Source organism: Leucoraja erinacea, chromosome 34 (assembly GCF_028641065.1).
Source record: "Leucoraja erinacea ecotype New England chromosome 34, Leri_hhj_1, whole genome shotgun sequence".
In the NCBI taxonomy this organism is placed as follows: Eukaryota; Metazoa; Chordata; class Chondrichthyes; order Rajiformes; family Rajidae; genus Leucoraja; species Leucoraja erinaceus.
Genome location: NC_073410.1, coordinates 6433321 through 6454835, shown reverse-complemented (window position 1 = coordinate 6454835; position 21515 = coordinate 6433321). Strand labels below are relative to the sequence as shown.

The 21515-nt window shown below is 44.5% G+C and overlaps 1 protein-coding gene across 4 annotated transcripts in view; it reads right to left on the bottom strand.

Annotated features, from left to right (window-relative positions):
• Positions 1-21515, bottom strand: part of LOC129712954 (protein transport protein Sec24B-like) — a 44830-nt gene that overhangs the window by 3491 nt on the left and 19824 nt on the right. For 3 of the 4 annotated variants that reach the window (XM_055661751.1, XM_055661750.1, XM_055661752.1), the window contains 12 exons: positions 21106-21215; positions 19757-19869; positions 19068-19186; positions 17215-17270; positions 14419-14619; positions 12902-13025; positions 9516-9674; positions 7195-7368; positions 6111-6221; positions 4584-4759; positions 2217-2369; positions 1551-1658 (listed from right to left, as the gene is read on the bottom strand). In XM_055661751.1, the coding sequence (XP_055517726.1) occupies positions 1551-1658; positions 2217-2369; positions 4584-4759; positions 6111-6221; positions 7195-7368; positions 9516-9674; positions 12902-13025; positions 14419-14619; positions 17215-17270; positions 19068-19186; positions 19757-19869; positions 21106-21215 (1604 nt within the window). The remainder of the gene's footprint in view (positions 1-1550; positions 1659-2216; positions 2370-4583; positions 4760-6110; positions 6222-7194; positions 7369-9515; positions 9675-12901; positions 13026-14418; positions 14620-17214; positions 17271-19067; positions 19187-19756; positions 19870-21105; positions 21216-21515) is intronic. The other variant, XM_055661753.1, reaches the window with a different exon arrangement.

Here is a 21515-nt window from a genome sequence, read left to right as displayed (position 1 = left end):
TATGGACTTTCTAATAGGTTGCACAATGTACTTCAGCGGGCACTATTATAGTCTGGTTACCTATTCTATTTGATAGTTTATTGTATTGTTGTTTTATTGTATCTTTATTCATTGCGTCTTTGCATTAATGAGCCGGTGAAGCTGCAGCAAATAAACATTTCATAGTTCTATTACTGGAGCGTATGAACATTAAACACTCTTGACTCAACTCTTCCCTGTCTCAACACTGGGTGGTGTTGATGTATAGGGAATGGGAGCCCTATGTGCTCGCAAGCCCAGAACATAAGTGTATTCCTGATTATAAAAAAACAGCTATAAAAATGTGTAGTAAGCCAATCATGATTTCAGTTAATATATTCCTTTAGGTAGGTGGCAGTGCCTTTTGAACATGGGGTTTGAGAGAGGTATATGTGGGCAACACTTGTGGTGTCATCTCTCAGTCACCTAGACCCCAACCCTTGCTAACTCAGTACCCCACCCAACTGTCCCCCAGTCACCCCGTCCCCCAACTATTGTTCACCCAGATCCAATCCTGTCACCCAGACCTCAACCATCAGCCACTCTTGACCCTGACCCAATCATCAGCCGATCACTTCGTCCCCAACTGTTGATCACACAGACCCAATCCTCAGTCACCCAGACCCCAGAGCTCAGCCACGCACTCCCCAAACATCAATCCACCAGAAACCACCTGGTTCCCAAACTCCCAGGTGCAGAGAAACCAGACACCAGAGGCTCTTTCAGGCGCCGGTCAGGCCACATTTGGAATATTGTGAGCAAGTTTGGGCCCCATATCTGAGGAAGGACGTGCTGGTCTTGGAGAGGGCCCAGAGTAGGTTTACCAGAATGATCCCAGGAATGAGTGGGTTAACCTATAATGAGCGTTTGTTGGCACTGGGCCTATATTCGCTGGAGTTAAGAAGAATAAGAGGGGACTTCATCGAAATGTTAAAAATAGTGAAAGTCTTGGGAAGAGTGGATGTGGAGAGGATGTTTCCACTCATGGGGGAGTCTAGAACTAGGACGTTCTTTTAGGAAGGAGATGGCGAGGAATTTCTTTAGTCAGGGAGTGGTGAATCTGTGGAATTCTTTCCCACAGAGGCTGTGGAGGAAAAGTCAGTGGATATAGTTAAGGCAGAGATAGATAGATTCTTGATTAGTCAGAGGTTATAAGGAGAAGAGGATGGGATCTGGGAGGTAGATTAGCCATGATTGAAAGGCGGAGTGGACGATGGATTGAATGGCCTAGACGGTGATGGTCATAATATGAAAGAATCTTAATAGTTCCAATTTAAACCCATTTGGGTCGCATCTCAGGACTGGTATTCCCTGTCAGGAACATCTTCACCTTTCTAACAGGCAATGGGGCAAGTTTCTCTCTTCACACGTGCTTGATGCCTGGAGTTGTTTGCTGCATGTTACCTCCACAAAACCATTGACTTTTATAGGTGGCCATGACAGGAAGGTGTCTGGGACTGGTAAAGAGGCTACACGTCTGTAGGTTCCCTTCCCATGCTCTTGAACTGTTTCCATGTGGCATTTACACTTACATTACCACAGTCCATTAGGAATGCCCCTGCCAGTGTAAGACCTTCTGCAGACAGCGGTATCAAGGCCGGCCTCTTTACTGGCCTGGTGTCTGTTTCCACAGAACCCTGCTGTTAGAAAGAAAAAAAATAAAAACAGTTTGATGCCCTGTTCGCTAAACTCACTACCACGACCAATCTCTCTCTCTCAGTCGGTCTCCCTCAGTGTCTCTCTGTATCTCTCTCTCTCTCTCTGTTTCTCCCTCGCTCTTTGTCTCTCCCTCTCTCTCTCTTGCTCTCTATCTCACTCTTGCACTGTCTGTCTCTCTGTCTCTCTCTCCCTGTCTCTCTCCTTCTCTCCTCTGTCTCTCTCTCTCTCTGCCTCTCTCTCTGTCTCTCATTCTCTCTCTCTCTGTCTCTCTGTCTCTAAGTCACTCTGTCTGTCACTCAGTCTCTCTCTCTGTCTCTCTCTCTCTGCCTCTCTCTGTCTGTCTCTCTCTGTCTGAGTCTGTCTCTCTCTGTCTCTCAGTCTGTTTGTCTGTCACTCAGTCTCTCTCTGTGTCTTTCTCTCTGTGTTTCTCTCTTTGTCTCTCTCTGTGTCTCTCCCTCTCTCTGTCTGTCTGTCTCTCTCTGAGTATACATGGCTTGATTGAAGGAAGAGCCCATTTACAGTGTAACCACAACACTCACATTGTCAACAGTCTCGCCATTGAGGTAATCATCGATGCGATACAGATCTGGGTAAACCATCTGCAACACAAAACTCAGAGGCTGCTCCATCAACTGAGACATCCTGAAGATCCGTTCATCCAGAGTCATTGTAAGACCCGTGTGGAAGGCAGGCTGGAGGGCAAAACATAATGCATTTTAAAAATCAGTAAGAGAAAGGTTAGGATGCATATCTTTACAAGAAGACTTGGAAAATTATCTACTTCATGCCCAATGCTATATCTTAAATAAATCCCTTAGTATCCTCGATGACAGAGAGGAATGTCCACCAGCACCCTCCCTAAAGATAGACACAAAATGCTGGAGTAACTCAGCAGAACAGGCAGCATCTCTGGAGAGAAGGAATGGGTGACGTTCAAGGGCGAGACTCTTCTTCAGCCTATCTTTGGTTTAAACCAGCATCTGCAGTTCCTTCCTGCACCACCCTCCCAGATATTGTGGGAGATGTCGTGACTTCAATTTAAGAACACAAACTAGCATTTTTGACAGGGCAACGTTAAATTAAAAGTTTAAATTTAAATTGTGTGGTCCAAACTAAAACCAAAATGATTGCTACAACCATTCAAATATGGCCAAATGTCATTAGATTCTAGAATATGTTTCTCAGAGATTTTGCACAGTAAATGTTAATTAAATCCTTCACAAAAGGTCGACACAGTGGTGCAGTTGGGAAATTCAGTGGTGCAGCGGTAGAGCCTCTAACGTACGTCAGTGACCTGGGATCAATCCTGATTTTGGGTGTTGACTGTGCAGAGTTTGCATGTTAATTAGCCTCTGGAAGTTGGCCATCCAGTGTTGAGACAGGGAAGAGTTGAGTCAAGAGCCTTTAATGTGTAGGGAGTTGATGTAAAAGTGGGATAATATGGAACTAATGTGAATGAGTAGGAACAAAGAACTGCAGAAGCTGGTTTACTGAAAAATATACAAAAAGTTCTGGAGTAACTCAGTTATTCCAACACTTTGTGTCTTTTTCAATGTGAATGGGTGATCAGTGGTTGGTGTGGACTTGGTGGATGTAAGTGCCTGTTTCCATGTTGTATGGAAATTCTGAACTAAATATCGAGCTGGGACAGGGCTGGAGATCTGGGAATATTCTCGGCTCAGAGTGTTCAATTATCTGCAAGACGTACTTGCGGAATTCATCAGGTCAGAGTTGAAAAGCAACACTGTTGCACGAAAGACGGAGGAATGCTCAGATCTCACACAGATCTGATTTGTTATCTGATATTGAAAGCATATCTCAGTGTGCTCTTATCAGTTGGTTTAAAGTATCTGGTTCTTGCGTGATGAACTGCCAGAGGCTGCCCTCGACCATCGTCCTGGATGGCCTGTTTATTAACCCTAATCATGTCAAAATCTAAAGAAAAATTGTTTTGTCTGGGGATAGACTCTGTTTCAGAATTTCCACATTAACAGCGTGGAGGTCTGTTAAAATTTGTAACATCTCATAGTATGGTAACGGACTACTATTTATTTTCTCATTATAGGGGGCGGCACAGTGGCGCCGCGGTAGAGTTACTGCCTTACAGCGCCAGAGACCCAGGTTCAATCCTGACTATGGGTGCTGTCTGTGCAGAGATTGTACATTCTCCCCGTGACCATGTGAGTTTTCTCCAGGTGCTCCGGTTTCCTCCCACACTACAAAGACGTACAGGTTTGTATATTAATTGTAAAATTGTCCCTGATGTGTCGGGTAGTGCCAGTGTGCGGGATGATCGCAGGTCGGCATGGACTGAGCGGCATGTTTCCACGCTGTATCTCTGACGTCTAAAGTCCAAGGATCAGAGGGCATAATCTACAATAACAAGGGTTGTGGAAGGAGCAGACATTGTGGGACTAATTACTTGACCATTTCACCCTTTAATTTCAAACAATCCCTTAGTGTCCTTCATGTCAGAGAGGAATGTGCACCACTATCCTCCCTGGTATTGTGAGAGGTGTCATGGCTTCAATTTAGAAACACAGCCTAGCGTTTATGAAAGGGCAACGTTAAATTAAAAGTTAAAATAAAATAAAAATTTTCGAACAAACTCAAACCAAAATTATTACCACAATAAAACAAATATTGCCAAATGTCATTAGATTCTAGTATATGTTTCTCAGAGATTTTGCACAGTAAATGCTCAATAAATCCTTTACAAAAGGGCAACACCGTGGCACAATTGGGCTATACAGTGGTGTAGTGGTGGAGCCACCACCTTACAGTTTCAGAGACCTGGGTTCAATGGGTGCTGCATGTGTGGAGTTTGCATGTTCTCCCTGTTGAGGCAAGATAGATGTCATCTAATTTAATGCTGAACAGTCTTCTCCGTATTCTGTGGCTCTCACCTGCTTCAGGAGGGCCAGGACGTAGAGTGGAAGCTGCAGCAGGGTGTTGGGGATGGGGAGTGTGGCGTGCTGTGGGCTGCGTGCTGACGTGCGATAAGCAACAAGAACGTCAGTCAACATCTTAATCAGCTCATCCCGGCTGCTAGAGAGCGACTGCCTCACTGAGCGATCCACTGCTGCAGAAAAACACACAGAGAGATCTTGTAAAGACAGACACAAAACAATTTTACTAACCCACAGATTGCTGGTAATCTCCCTGGAAAATGCATTTTTTAATGTTTTCAACTTCAATAATAAAAAGTTTAATATTAAAAATATATCTTTACATATCAGTTACAGGTAAGTAATATTAACCTTGAACCAAAAGTAATATTAACCACTGTGGTGGATGTTCATGTTAACATTTTTTGTGCCTTACACCACAGTGATGAATGCTGTGGTGGATGTTATGTTACATGTTGTGTCCTGTTGATGCATTTTATTATTTTGTTAACCCATCTTTATGCTTTGTATGGAACTGATTTTTAAATTATGTAAAGCACTTTGGGGTCAATGAAAATTGACTATAAATGTGCTATATAAATAAACTTATTATTATTATTAAAATTGTGTGTTTTTATTGGTATGGCTGAATGGCAAATGAAATTCCTCATATGTTGCAAAACATATTTGGCTAATAAAGTATTATTATGAATGTGAAATATTTTTGCCTATGCTCAGCTATCTGTACAATATCTCCTCATATACCCTGTGGGATCTTTGTACATCAGGCTACCTCACAGGGCCAGAGACCCGGGCACGATCCTGACCTCGGGTGCTATGGTAGTTCAAATGCATGAGACTCGGGTGTACTCAGCCCAGTCCCACACAATCACGGGGACAATTGACAGCATCTGTATGAGGCGCTGCCTGGTGAAGGTGGCATCTGTCATCAAGGAACCTCATTATCTGGGCAATGCCCTCTTCTTGCTGCTAGCAACGTGCAGTATATACAGAAGTCCAAGTCCAAAGCCACCAAATTCAGGGACAGCTACTTTCCTACAACCATCAGTTTCTTGAACGACCTGCACAACCCTAATAACATCTCAACAATGGAGTACTACGGACCACCTTTTCCACTACCATGGACTCATTTTCTAATTGTGTTTTTGCACTGCTGTGTTGTTTCAGCAGTCTTTTTCTTTTAATTGTACAATTTATGCATAAGCATAATTCATGTCAGTGTGTTTTCTGCATATATGTGCCTGTGCTGATGCTGCTACAAGCCAGATTATCATTGTACCTGCACCACATCATATGTGTTGGAAGGAACAGCAGACGCTGGTTTAAACCGTAGATAGACACAAAATGCTGGAGAGCCTGAATGCAGGAACGGGGTACTGATTTTGGATGATCAGCCATGATCATGTTGAATGGCGGTGCTGGCTAGAAGGGCCGAATGGCCTACTCCTGCACCTACTTTCTATGTTTCTATTCAATAATTATGGTTTAACCCTCTAATGCCAAATGGTTAATTCATGGTCTTACCCATCTTAGAAAGAAAGCCCACAATAATGCCGACATTGGCTCCTGCATAAACATCAGCTGGGGAGCTAACAACCGGGAGGCAGTAGGTGTAGATACGAACTCGCCTTTCACCTAAAATACAAGAACAGTCTCAGGCAGATTCATCACTTTCATGCTCAAGCAAACCTGGCCAAAGAAATTGTGGAGAAAGCTTGTAGTTGGGGGATTGTGCAGAACGAGGGGTTGTTCTACCAAGAGCTGCGATGGTTATGATGAGATTTCATAGATGTGCTCCAAATTAAAGGAAAGTTATTAAATAAATCTGGGTTCTAAAGAAAAGATAATTCCAGTTTGTTATAAAAATTCATCAGGTTCATTAATCTCCTACAGGTAGAAAAATCTATCATCCTTGACTTGTTTTGTCCTACACAGGACTCCAGACCTGCCCAATATCATTGACACTGAGCTGCCCCCAACTGGAAACAAATGGCAGCATTGCCAGCAGCATCTAAATCCCATGATCAAATAAATGACTAATGACTTCAGCTGCAGAGGAAGTCTGATAACCTTGGCATAACCTTTCCCATTTTAGAGTTCTTGAGTAGGGAGGAACTGAGATGTCGGTTTACACCAAAGTTAGACACAAAATGCTGGAGGAACTCAGAGGTAGAGTTGCTGCCTTTCAGCGCCAGAGACTCAAGTTCAATCCTGGCCACGGGTGATGTCTGTGTGGAGTTTGTACGTTTTACGTTTAATGTGCGGGGATCACTGGTTGGCGTGGTCACGGTGGGCCGAAGGGCATGTTTCCGCGCTGTATCCCTATACTAAACTAAAAGGATGCAAACTTGTTCATGAAAACCAACACGCAGTGGCCCAGGGGGTGGCTGGAGTAATTCTGGGTAACTAATTTTGACACTAGTTGGGGGACTGAATTCCCACTTGGCTCGTTTGCAAGGATTTGGATAAAGGACAGATAAGGATCCTGGACTGAAATGTCACCCATCCTCGTCTTCTAGAGAGGCTTCCCGTCCCACTGAGTTACTCCTGCACTTCTTGGTTTTTTATGGATAAAGTTTGCGGAAACGTTGAGCGAATTATGTTCTACCTTGGCAGGAAGTGTAGAGGAGAGAGCATTGAAAGATCACATGCGAACTCTCAGCTATAGCGCCATCTATCAGCATTTGAAAGGCAAACTCTGCCTGAGGATAGACGCAGGGCACAGTCAGCATCTGCATTGATTGCAGGAAAGAGTTTCCATAGAAAGTGTCCACAATGAGACCTAAAGAGAGAAAAATAAAATGATAATTACCTCCACAACAAGAACGTTTCATAGACCAGCATTAATATTTCAAAAACTTCCAAGGTGGCTCAGAGGATGTCTCAGAGCATCATTATCAAATTCAAGTTGGCACCTAGTCGCTTGGGGAGCAAACACGGCAGTTAGTTGTCCTTTGACAGTCTATGAGGTTGAAGGAGCAGGTTAATGGAGGACTGAGAGGTGATAGATATAGATATAGATATGCCATTTATTGTCACTATACATGTACAGTGAAAATGAAAGCTGCTCGTACTCAGTGCATACATACAATTTAGCACAAAAAAACAAGAAACAGAAAAAACAAAAAACAGAAGGGAGAAGGGGGGGGGATGGGGGCGGGAATAGGTGCACAATTTCTGCGGCGCTACATACATATATACAGATGGAAGTCTGTGTTGGGCAGTGAAGTCAGTGCATGTGTGAATTAGAATTAATAGTAGATATAATTCTCGGAAAGCAACTATTCCTGAGTCTATTTGTCCTGGATTTGATGCACCTATAGCGCCTTCCAGAGGGCAGCAGTCGAACAGTCCAAACGCAGGATGGGAGCTGTCTTTGATGATCTTCTTTGCCCTGCTAAGGCAGCGGGAGGTGTAGATGTCCATCAGGGAGGGGAGAGGGCAGCCAATTCCTCTGCGCCCTGGTTACCCTCTGAAGCCTACTCCTGCTGCCATGGTGGTTTTGCTGTAATGCAGTATGTCAGCAGGCTCTCGATGGACGAGCGGTAGAAGGTCAGCAGCAGGTTAGAGTCCAGGTTGTGCTTCCTGAGGACCCTCAGGAAGTGCAGCCGCTGCTGAGCCTTCTTGATGACCGCTGTCGTGTTGTCCGTCCAGGAGATATCAGCAGCATTGGACGCCGAGAAACCGGAAGGTGTTGACCCTCTCCACACAAACTAGGGGGGCTAAGTCGGTGCTGCCTCCTGAAGTCGACAATGAGACTTTTGTTTTCCTGGTGTTCAGAGCCAGATTGTTTTCAGCACTAGGTTGCACTTGATTCCTCTCTGTAAGCCTCGTTCCATAGACAGTAGTGTCGTCACAAATTTGACGACCTACAGTCGTAGGTGTAGAGACAGTATAAAGGGGGCTTAGCACACAGCCCTGAGGGGAGCCGGTACTCAACCTGCAAGTGGAGGAGAGGTGGGGGCCGAGTCTCACAGTCTGGGGCCGGTTGGTGAGGAAATCCTTTATCCAGGCACATGTGACAGTGGGGAGGCCGAGAGTGACCAGTTTACCAATGAGAATGTCCAGAATGATTGTATTAAAGGCTGAACTAAAATCCACAAAGAGCATCCGGACGTAGCTCTGCCCCTGCTCCAGATGGCTCAGCACAGAGTGGAGAGCTACGGTAATGGCGTCTTCTGTGGATCTGTTTTGGCGATAGGCGAATTGGTGGGGGTCGAAGTCTGGTGGTAGATAGTCCTTGATGTGCTGGAGGCAGGAACAAGAGTAGTCAGAGAATTACAGAGCTTTGAGTCTTGGCATTGAAGGCAGAGCTGACAAAGGGAATCATCACAGTCAGAATTGGAGGTTTACAGGGACCTGGTAGAATTGTAGGGGTGATCCTACCAAAAGTGCAGCATTGCTTAACTGGGAATTAATGTATCCATCAATCTCAGAGGCTGCAGTTGAGTTTTAGATCATATTCAGAGAGCCATACTGCATGGAAACACATCCACACCAACAGCAGGCTATCCTTATTAATCTGTACAAATTACGTCGTCAAGTCACTTTTATTTATATAGCACATTTAAAAAACAACTCTCGTTGGCCAAAGTGCTTTACATTGGTGGAGATACTAGCGTTATACAACAGTGGTTCATAGATTAAATACAAACATCACTACATACATATAGCCCTCGCTCAGAGGACGTCAAGAAAGGCTTGGGAGTAGAGATGAGTTTTAAGTCAAATAACCAGATCAAACACATGTATTTCATAAATCCATGTTCGAAGAGCAGAAGAAGGCCATTCAGCCATCAAGTATTCACGGCCATTTTATCATGGCTGATCTATCATTCCCTCTCAAGCCCATTCTCCTGCCTTCTCCCCATAACCCATAACCATATTTGATATGGTTTTGGGTAAGCCCAGGGTGACTCCTCCGCTCACCTTGTGTACATCGAATCCTCAGCATCCCCTCATGGCCGAAGGAACGGGTCAGGTAGCTCTGGAATTCTTGGTGGAGTTTTTCCACCAGGGCAGAACTGTGGATATGGTGGAATGCTGGATAATAATACATAGAGCCACATGTGTACCTGGAAAGACAAGCTGGAAAAAGGAAAAATAACTGTGTGGCATGGGCATTTGTAAGGTTGTTTAATAACTTAAAGGAAAAAAAACATGGTCAGAAAGTTAACAACCTTTCGACAGCCCTTCCCCCTAAATTAACTCTCCTCCCACATCCGTCTCCACGAGGATTCTCACAAGCATTCATTTCAATGGACGTACAAAATGTTCTGCAGCAAGAGCCGGTCGGGCCGAGGATGGTCCACAACACCTAGAATATAAGAGGGACCTGCAATTGGGGGTGGGGCGAGAATGAAGAGGGGCCATCACGACTCTAAAGCGTACTTTTATAACTTTGTTGGCACCAGAAACCTGGCAACTCTGAGTACTTTGTGCATTGTATGCAAAAGCAAATGATGTCACTGTACATAGGTGACAATAAAGTATCATTGAACAGATCAGCTGATCCATCAGAGAGACACAAAATGCTGGAGTAACTCAGCAAGACAGGCAGCAGCATCCTTGGAGAGCAGGAATGAGTGACCTTTTGGGATGAGACCCCCCATCAGACTGAAGAGTCCTGCATTTTATCTCTATCTTCGGGTTAAACCAGCATCTGCAGTTCCTTCCCACACTGCTGATCCATCAGTACAGAAATGATGAGCCGAAGGGCCTCATTCTCTGTAGTTACTCTCCATACAATACAATGACGGGCACCCAAAAAAGGGACCACATCACCCCGATTCTGGCCTCCCTCCACTGGCTCCCAGTGCGGTTCAGAATCAATTTCAAGCTCCTCCTTTATGTATACAAAGCCCTTATGGGGCTTGCCCGAACCTACATCCAAAATCTGCTAACCCACCATTCTACCTCCAATTGCCTCAGGTCTGCCGACTTGGGGAGGCTGACTATCCCATGGTCCAGGTATAAGCCCAGGGGCGACCGTGCTTTGCGGTTGCAGCACCTAGACTGTGGAACAGCATCCCTCTTCTCATCAGGACTGCCCCCTCCATCGACTCCTTTAAGTCTAGACTTAAAACCTATTTCTACTCACAAGCCTTTCTTGAGGTCCTCTGAGGGAGCGCTGTATGTATGTGTTTATGTATGTATTGTTAGATCTATCTATGTATGTAGCATGATATTACTTGCACTGATGTAAAGCACTTTGGTCAATGAGAGTTATTTTTAAATGTGCTGTAGAAATAATGTTGACTTGACATGACTCTCTACTAAGCCTGCAGCATAGATTAATTATCAGCTAAATCTTTCTTCCCTCCCTAACAGCTCCAACAATTGCCCCACCCAACTTCACAAGTATAGTTGGCTCTACGTCATAGAATCCCACTCATCAAATTCTTCATCTCTAACTGCTTCTGAAGGACCAAAACTGTTTTCTTCAACTCATTCTTTGATCTCCTGATTAACTCATCTACAACTAATCCGTGGGGACCATTTGCTGCCTAAATGCCTGGGAATGTTGACTATGTTTAATCATGCTCCATAAATGCAAACTCCCATGATGAAACTCCCCACAGTCCCCAAGAGTCTGTAATGCTGATCTAGAAGCAGCAAAAGAAACATTGATAGTTCCTGTCAGAAAAGAATGAACAAACTCGTTCTCTCAAAGAGGCCTTTACAATTAATGAAAAGTTTCGAACGGACAAATAATTCCACGTCGGTTGGGGAGGGGAGAGCAAAAGTAGAGACATCTCAAAGTAAGTACTGGGGAAAAAAAATGATTGAGAAGGAATTAGAAGGATATCATAAATTGGGTTCAATTGAAAAGGGTTTGAAGTTTCATCACGGTGTGTAGCAAATACACCAGAAATTGGTCAGACACCTTAGCGCGAGCGGCATGGTGGCGCAGTTGTAGAGTTGCTGCCTTACAGCGCTTGCAGCGTCAGAGACCCGGGTTCAATCCCGACTGCAGGTGCTGTCTGTACGGAGTTTGTACGTTCTCCCCGTGACCGTGTGGGTTTTCTCCGTGTTCTTCCGTTTCCTCCCACACTCCAAAGACGTACAGGTTTGTAGGTAAATTGTCCTTAGCGTGTGTAGGATAGTGTTAATGTGCGGGGATCGCTGGTTGGTGCGGACTCGGTGGGCCGAAGGGCCTGGTTCCATGCTGTATCTGTAAACTAAACTCAACTAAACCTATGCTCTAAATACTATGTATGCATATGTAACCTTTTGCTCTTTTTTCGTAATGTATCATCAATCATTCCTGCAAACTGGTCGATGAACATCCGCTCACCTTATGCACATCGAATCTTCAGCATCCCCTCATGGCTGAAGGCGAGGGTCAGGTAACTCTGTGTAGGGCAGGCAATACACATGGATATCACCTCCCTACAATGTACGAGGTTAGCGTAAGATGCTATGCTACACTAGGAGGGGGAGAAAAGGGGGGAGTTTAAGGTTAGTTACCTAATATTGGAGAATTATATTGGTATCTTACATCGGTAGTGCTCTAATGTTGGGGCAATGGACTGCTAAGTCCAAATGGCCTTTACTGAAGAACGAAAAGCTAAACAACATTCCCTACACTGGTACAGAACAGGAGAACAACCAGCCATTGTATCTATTCCAGTACTGTTTAGTTATTACAGGTTGTTGTTATCTTATTTTGATGCCTGAAAGGGGAGATGCAGGCTTAGTAGGAAGCTAGAATAGAGAACCCAATGTATACTTGAAGCCCGAAATGTGAAGGGTGACATGGAGTGGCACTGTTTTGATTATTCCTCAAAATAACCAGAGCAGGTAGGAAAGGCCTCATTAGTTGTTAAATTTGTAAGCCTAGAATTTCATCTTTGCTACTGAACGACCAAAATGTAGCACATGCACTCAAAGATTGCCTCAAGGTGTCTATTTCTTAACATCAATCTCAATACTTGGGAGTAGCTTGCTCTGGACCACCCAACTTGGCCAAACAAGATCACCACAGGAGTGCATGCAGCTGAGAAGAAACGCACGGCAGAAGCTAAGAGGAAACGCGCCGCGCGCAGGGCTCGAACCACTTCAACTTCTCCACCCAACTGTGCCCCGTATGCGGGCGAGCCTTCCAGGCCCAGATCAGTCTCACCCGTCACCTCCAGACCCACAACCAAAAACACTGGTCATGGTCTTCTTCGACTACGAAGGACAAACGACAAAACAAGTCTATGCATATTGTACTTAACATTAACATGCTATGTTTAACATATTAGACACTCTGTCCCTATTACTGTATATCCCAGGACACTGACTGGCTTTGCCATTGTCTAAACACTCACCTATAGATGCAAGGTCCGTATACTGCTGGCTCAGCAAGAATAGGTCCACCCCCGTCTGCTGTCCACAAAACTCAAGTGCAAGCACTTTGTAGAAATTCATAGCTGACCCCAAGTGCTTGGCTCCCTTGTGGAGAGGGAGGAAGGAAGAAACATTCATTCAATTCAAGTATTTAAATTTAAATTCATATATTCTAAATGTAGATCCTCCTGCATGTCTTTGTGTACAAGTTCATACTGTGAAAGATTGGAAGGCGATGCACTTGCATCCCAGGAGCAACAAAGTTAGTAAGTCCATTGCCTCATAAAAATATCACTGCTAACATTCGACTTATGCGAATTACTGTGCGACAGTAATTAACAGGACCAAGAAAAAAACAAATACGTACTGGTTCATTCCGAGAAGGTTAGAATTGTAAAGCAAAGAGATTAAGTTAAAATTGCACGGGACATTAGTTTGAACCCAGAAAATTACCATTTCTTGTGGAAAATGGTTACATAAAACAACCAGAAAGTAGTGGAGTAACTCAGCAGGTCAGGCAGCATCTCTGGAGAATGGTCTGAAGACCCGAAACGTCCCTTTCCATGTTCTCCAGAGATGCTGCCTGACCCGCTGAGTTACTTCAGCACGTTGTGACTTTTTAGTTTAGTTTAGTTTAGAGATACAGAGCGGAAACAGACCCATCAGCCCACCGAGTCAGCACCGACCAGCGATCCCCGAACATTTTAAATTACAATTAAAACACAAAGTACTTGTGCTATAACTCCAGGATAAGTGGTCAACTAAGAAAACCAAGGCCCAAACCAAAGTATGATCTAACTAAATACACCAATTTACAATAAATGACTCCATATGTGGTAAAAAAAAACCCAGCTAGCTACATATTAATTCTCTTAAAAAAAAACTAATCGTGTAGATACAAGTATATCATTGGGGTTATCAAGTGGGCACCTCCCTTCATTGGTGTTTCATTGAGTTAGGCCCACGATACCTCGGGAAGGCTCAGCAGTTGGCTCTGGTGTCCCTTAGGGGTAACCAAAGGAAAAGCCAGATAAGAGGAGAAAGGAATATACTGCTAGAAAAACTGGTTACCCTTATCATGCAACTGAACCATCCTCACCAACAGGAGGGCGGGCCTTACCTACCATTTACCTCATGGGGACATTCAGAATATCTTTAATTGGTCTTTACTTCACTATATCTTGCAATTTTGCATACAGTGTATGTGACAAATATTGCATATTGACTATTGACTAAATGTTATTCTTGTATATATGCACTATGGACAGCCTGATTTTAATCATCATTTTGCTGACTGGATAGCACACAACAAAAAAGCTTTTCTTTGTGCCTCGGTACATGTGGCAATAATAAACTAATCTAAAGTAAAATGGAGCATAAACCAGTGAATCCTATGCCGAGATTTCTTTGTGATTCCAGCTAACTTGTGAGGTGGTATTTTGCTGATCAGTGAGACTGCCCACTAAGGTAACGGTTCGTAGGAGAAACGTCAGCCTACCAGAGTACAGTCACCAGGATCCTCCCGTAATTGCAAGGACCCACAGCCGGTGTTGGGTAACTGGGTTAAAAAGGCAGACACTCGCCCGCCACAATACGTCAGGACTTTTTGAGCGAGCTGCAGGGCTGGTCCAAAGGCACATGCTTTCTTCTGAGTGTCTCTGAACATACCTGGCAGTTCTTCCAGTAAGGAAATGATGAGCTGTGACACAGGAAGTGTTACATTAGTGGGAACATTAGAACAGTCACACACAACTAGTCATCATCGGCTGCCACTCGAAACGAGTATGACTGTCCTCTCATGGAGGACGCCTGTGTGTGACTTAACGTGGGGAGACTGGTGCACAGACAGCCACCACACGGTCCTTGACAGATCTGGGTCAGGATCCAGTGGCATGGAGTCCAAGACGACCGGAGATCCTTTTCAGCTGCAGCCTTCATCCGCCTTCCCAGCCGTTGTGACGCCCCACTAAAGTCAGCCATCATCCTCCGCTTGTTCCACCTGACCTTACCGCCATGGGTGGCCCTACCAGGAGCATGTGGCACTTGTTTCCCCCCACAACAAGGTGACAATCCACGGAGAAGAACGATGTAGATTCATGCTTTCAGCTGCAGCTTTCATTTGATGAGGTAAACCAGTAAACTTGAAACATAGAAACATAGAAATTAGGTGCAGGAGTAGGCCATTCGGCCCTTCGAGCCTGCACCGCCATTTAATATGATCATGGCTGATCATCCAACTCAGTATCCCGTACCTGCCTTTTCTCCATACCCTCTGTCCCCCTGGACAGCCACATCTAACTCCCTCTTAAATCTGCCAATGAACTGGCCTCACTACCCTCTGTCAGGATCCAGAGATTCACCACTCTCTGTGTGGCATGGATTTCCCCCCCTTAAGCTGTGACCCCTTGTCCTGGACTTCCCAACATCGGACCGGAGATCCTTTTAAGAATTTTGCAGTTTCTATAAGATCCCCGCCTCTCCCAGTCTATCCGTCTTTGTGACGCCCCACAATCAGCAATAACCATCATCCTCCGCTTGTTCCACCCTGCACCCTCTATGGCAATAATGTTGAGACCAAAACTGCACGCAATACTCCAGGTGTGGTCTCACCAAGACCCTATACAACTGCAGTAGAACCTCCCTGCTCCTATACTCAAATCCTCCTGCCACGAAAGCCAACATGCCATTCGCATGCCTACCTTCAATGACTGGTGTACCATGACACCCAGGTCTCGCTGCATCTCCCCGTTTCCCAATCGGCCACCGTTTAGATAATAATTTGGCCCGTTTTTGCCACCATGGAGCATAGCTCCAGACTGCATCGCAAACAGTGCCCATCACCCAGGACCAGTCACCTGCAGTCTCCTCTCCTCACACCCACGCCCCCAAGCTTAGTGACAATCGCAAACTTGGAGATATTGAAGATCCAGATCATTAGATTCATGCTTGCGGTTTCAGCTGCTGCTTTCAGGACCCGTTGATGAGGTTCCTGTTTGCCAGCCAGTTCTCTAAACAATACTGAACCCCCAATGAGGGCTTTAAGGCCATGTAGACCTTGTCGAAAGGAAGGCTGGTTCCCCTAACGCTACTATACATCCTCGAAAAATTCTATATTCGTCATGATTTACCTTTTGAGAGGGGAGGCCTGTCAGCTAAGGGAATCTGTCAGCTGAATTGATGAGTACTGTTTAGGAATTTTAAAAATGAGGCTCAAAACTGGTGTGAATTGTGGGCCTAGGGTGGGTCTGCAGGAGAATCACAACAGTGGCATACAATACAAAATGATACGATAGAATTATTTCTCCCAGGAGGGAAATTGATCTGCCAACAGTCAATAAACACAAGATAAATGAAACATGAAATTAAAGTGATGAGTGGAAAGTACTGGGGGTGTCCAAAGATTTGGGGAGGGGAGGGTAGGGGAGTCAGTCTACCCCACGACAGAAGGGGGAGGAGTTGTACAGTTTGATAGCCACAGGGAAGAAGGATCTCGTGTGGGGTTCTGTACTGCAGAAAAGTGGAACCAGTCTGTTGCTGAAGGTGCTCCTCAGGTTGACCAGTACGTCAATATGGATGCTTGGTTGTCATCTTCCAAAATGTTATGGAACGGTCATTAACAGTGGAGCAGACTCGAAGGCCAAATGGGCGACCGACCTGCTCTTGTTTCTGTATTTTCAATTATTCCAGCAAGTAGCAATTTGGTAACAGATGTCATTTGGCTCCTCTGGTGCATTAAGGGCCTGTCCCACTTGGCCGTCATTTGCGCGTAATTTACGCAACATAATTTACGCGTCACAACGCACGATGCGCGCATGGTGCTCATTACGCGTGCATGGTGCGTAATGACATTGGCAGTGACGCGCGGCTGCGCACGGCGTCGCAGGATTTTGTGATGTGCAAAATCTTCGTGCGCCATCTACATGACGTGCAAATTACAGCCAAGCGGGACAGGACCTTTAGACCTGCTATTACTCTCCGTACTCGCCTAAACTTCTGATTCCATCAATCCACCAAAGAAATTTTAAAACAACGTGAGATCATGCAAGAACTTTCTAGTGTGTGAGGCATAGGTGGTCAACAGTCAAGATTTGATGGCATAAGTCAATGAAGGACGAAGTGATTAAGTATTATGGAAAAAGGGTATAGAACAGACTTATTTTCTTGCATGGAGTGTAAACACAATGAGCTGGATGGGCTGAAGTGCCTGATTCTGTGTGAACATTACTACAATATACAATTGTAATTTGGTAATAAGATACATTACATGATCTTATGAGGACAAGGATTGTCATACCTGTCTACTTTGTTGGAGATTCACCAACATCTCATTTTCATTTGGGACAAAGATATCTAAAAGAAGAAAACTGCATGTGATAACTGTGAAGACCACAACAGGGATTGGTTAAAGTCAGTTGATTCAATGTTCTAGATACAAAGTGATGGAGTAACGCAGCAGGTCAGGCAGCATCCCCGGAGAAAAAAAGGTGACGTTTCGGATCGGGACCCTTCAAGTCCTACATGAAGTGTCCTCTACAGTAAGACAGTAGAGTCTGAAGAAGGGTCTCAACCCAAAATGTCACCCATCATTTTTCTCCAGAGATGCTGCCTGACCCGCTGAGATACTCCAGCACTTTGTCTCTATCTTCAGTATACACCAGCATCTGCAGTTCCTTTCTACAGATTCAATGATCTAGCCTTGTCTGAGTAGTCCAAACCACAACTTTCTTTTAACAGTAGAAGAACATCCCATTATTTTTCCAGAGGAATTATCAAAATAAAATGGGAACTGAATCGGAGGATATGTTGGAATGGGGTTTTTATTTGTTTAAAATGGGGATCAAAAAGGACTGTGAGAAATCCAGATTTAAGATTTAATCCGGATTTACTGAAGATTTACTGAATTAAAGAAATTAATTTAACACAAGACCCATGTGGCATTTAAAAGGGAGCTGGATATTTGCAGAGCACTAGGGAGAAAACAGGGGAATGAAGATAGACACAAAATACTGGAGTAACTCAGCAGCATCTCTGGAGGAAAAGAATAGGTAACATTTCGGGTCGAGACACTTTTTCAGACTCGAAGGGGAATTAGATCATTTGACAGCTCTTTGACAAGTACAAATGACAAGTAAAAATGACAGGTAGACAAAAATGCTGGAGAAACTCAGTGGGTGAGGTAGCATCCATGGAGCGAAGGAATAGGCGATGTTTTGGGTCGAGACCCTTCTTCAGACTGATGTGGGGGGGGGGGGGGGGGCGGGAAGAAGAAAGGAAGAGGCGGAGAGTGGGCTGTGGGAGAGTAAAAATGGCATGTACAAAGGGCCAAAATGCTGCATCCTTCTGCTTCTAATCCTAACAAGTCGTATTGCAAGAGTGTTGCTTTCTTATGCTCAGACAATTTAGATATGGAATGGCCAGCAACAAAGTCTAAGAATCCCTGAACATTAACAGTGGTACCATTGATATTTAACACCTACACAGTGTTGAGAATTAATAGGCTTCAGAGAACGTGTCCAACCACAGGATCTTCCAAGGCCAAAAGATGTGCATCTAATCATCACCCAGTCACGGGGACGAACGGCACTTCCTACCCCTTTAGTTGATATCCATCAATAAATGCACCTGGAGTGGCCATTTGGCTTGTTTTGTGTGTCAGTAATGATGGCATGTGTCTTTAAATTTTAGACCACCCGTTATATTGTAGGTGGGATTAATGGGCGTGTTTGGGGCTAAGGTCTCTAGCGCAGAAGCTTAGTTGTTAGTTTCATTTCGGACCAGCATGGAGAAGGTTTACCCTTTGACCATGCAAAGTGTAATGGAGACATGAGGAGTTTTCTAATGATTAAAGCGATAAGCTGGAGTTTGATGAGGATTATAGTAACGAGTCAGAAGAAGTTTGGATGTACATTGTTTTTCATCAACAATAAAGAATTTATTCATCAAAAGTGTGTTTTTGAAGACTTCTCTGTGAAGAAGCTCTGAAGGTCTCTGACGGTGAGCTTGCATGCATATAAAGACATTCCCCTTAACCATTTAGCGGCTAGAGGGAGTAATCTCTTGAACGATATTAGAATCAGCCGCTATAGCACCTAGCTCAAGAAACATTGGGTAAACTAATCCCAGCACACCCGATCAACATTGACCTACCATCAGTATCAGCCATGACCATCATGCGGGGCCGAAACAGACTGTTGTGCAATTGGAAGACATTTACCGTGCTGGAGAATGTAATGAATCCAATGCGGGTCTGTGAATCACCAGGTAACCTAGGCAACAAGAGACAGCAAATAAGGTTGGAAGTAGGTTTGGACATTTGTGGAGCAATTGTACTTGTTTTCCTGTTACACCATGGGAGCAAGGTTGCAGGGGGAGAGATCCTAGATATGAACTAACAAGCACAGATGGAGGACAGGTCTCATCAACCCATAACATCCCCATACTTTCAGATGATCATTCATCCCCCCTGTTGTGTAGTCTTTCCCACCTACTGAATTTCCATTTCCATTTTGAATTCCATTCAATATTTTTCGGTTTCACTTGCTCCGTATTTTATCCATAAGTTGCCAGCTATTTTAACCTGATGTATCAGCTGCCAGGGAGTCGATTCTGATTCATGGTTCTACATGTCAGTAGTTGAGAGATATAGGGCGGAAACAGGCCCTTCTGCCCAACCAGTAATCCCCGCACATTAGTACTATCCTACAACGGGGACATTTTTTCACATTTACACCAAGCCAATTAATCTACATGCATGTACATCTTTGGAGTGTGGGAGAAAACCTAGGCTGTTTACATCAGCTTAAAATAAATCTAATGAGAGCCATTGTGAGCCTCACCTGTCTATGTTCTGCAGCAGGATTTTGCAGACAATTCCCAGGTAACCAGTTTCCAAGGCACAGTCACTAACATCAAACACAAACAGGTATGTTACGGGCCGAAGCTGCCCAGCCTGAATAAGGACAGAGATAACAGCAAGCAATTAGTGAAGCCAAGCTCTTGCCAGCAGGGGAGATGTACAAAGTACATCACAGTGAGCGGTGGATGTCAGATGGGGAGAGAGGATGATGCCGACTCGTGTTACAGGGGAATTTGTTCACCTCAGCTGTCCATTTGCAGAAGGGTGCAGAGTGCAAGAAGTGACTGTTCACCAAGTGGAGGTGACATAGTGCGTGCAACTAGTATCTGATCCCAGCACCCCTGTCAGCGTGACTGGGTTATAGACAGGGATTGATCTAGTGCTGAGAGCCCCTCATCATCCACCAGTGATACCTGCAGCAGATGTGTTGTACAATGTGCCTGTGTGGTCCTAATTTGTTCTGCCCGTTTCCTACCTCTGGTCCCCCCCACCCCTCTACTTTCAGGCAGAAGAAGGGTTCCGGTCCCAAATGTCACCCGTCCTTTTTCTCCAGAGATGTTGCCAGACCCGCTGAGTTATTCCAGTACTTTGTGTCTATCTTCAGTATAAATCGACACCTGTAGTTCCTTCTTACACATGAAGTGTCCTCTGCAGTGACACAAAGCAATTATTCTGCACTGTGAGATGGAGAAGTCCTAATACGGGCTTACAGAGTGAGTATCTTGTACACTTGTATTCCACACAACAAACAGAGCTGGTGTGTCTTGTTTGACTGCCTGACCGTGGGAGAAAAAGCGATAAGAGATAAGACTAAGGAAGAGATAAGACTGTTTTTACCTTCCATCACAGTGAAGAGGTGCCTGGAGGAGACTCACTGTGATGGATGTTTCTGTTAAATTGTGTTTCATTGTGTGTTTTGTTGCTTTCTTACTGTTATGACTGCATGGCAATGACATTTCATGCAAACTTTTTTTTGAATGACAAATAAAGAAATTCAATTCAATTCAATTCTGTGGTGCTTTGAAGAAATGAGAGGAAAATAATGTTAAAAGCTACATCTGGTGCATCTTCACAACATGGAAAGAGTATACATAAAAACTGGTGTTGTGTATAATATGAAAGGAATTAGCAATAAAATGAGTATGTTGGTATATCGGTACTCTGTATAGTGTAAGCGGCTATGGTTAGTGGAGATAATTTGTGCAATGAAAGTGTATTTTCAGTAATGTTGTACTGGGGATTTGTACAGTGAAAGACTATACATCCAGGAAGTTTTGTGTGAAATGAGTCAGTGTGTACTTGTTCCCTGTGGAGTGATGGGGTTTGTACCTGATATTCCATTGGCACCAGAAACTCCACCGCTGCATGCTGTAGTTCAGGCCGATTGTATGGGTTTGAGGGACTGCCAGTCATGGTGTCAAAGATGAAATTCCCAGGAACTGGAAGGAGAGAGAACATGGGTCATGAACTCTTTATATGTTAGACTTTTAAGATACAGCGTGGAAACAGGCCCTTTGGCCGATGAGTCCCTGACAACCTGCGGTCACCCCGTACACTAACACGATCCTACACACCAGGGACAACTTACAGAAGCCAATTAACCTACAAACCTGTACGTCTATGGAGTGTGGGAGGAAACCGGAGCACCCGGAGGAAACCCACATGGTCACAGGAAAAACGTGCAAACTCCGTACAGGCAGCACCAGTAGTCAGGATGGAATCCGGATCTGTGGTGCTGT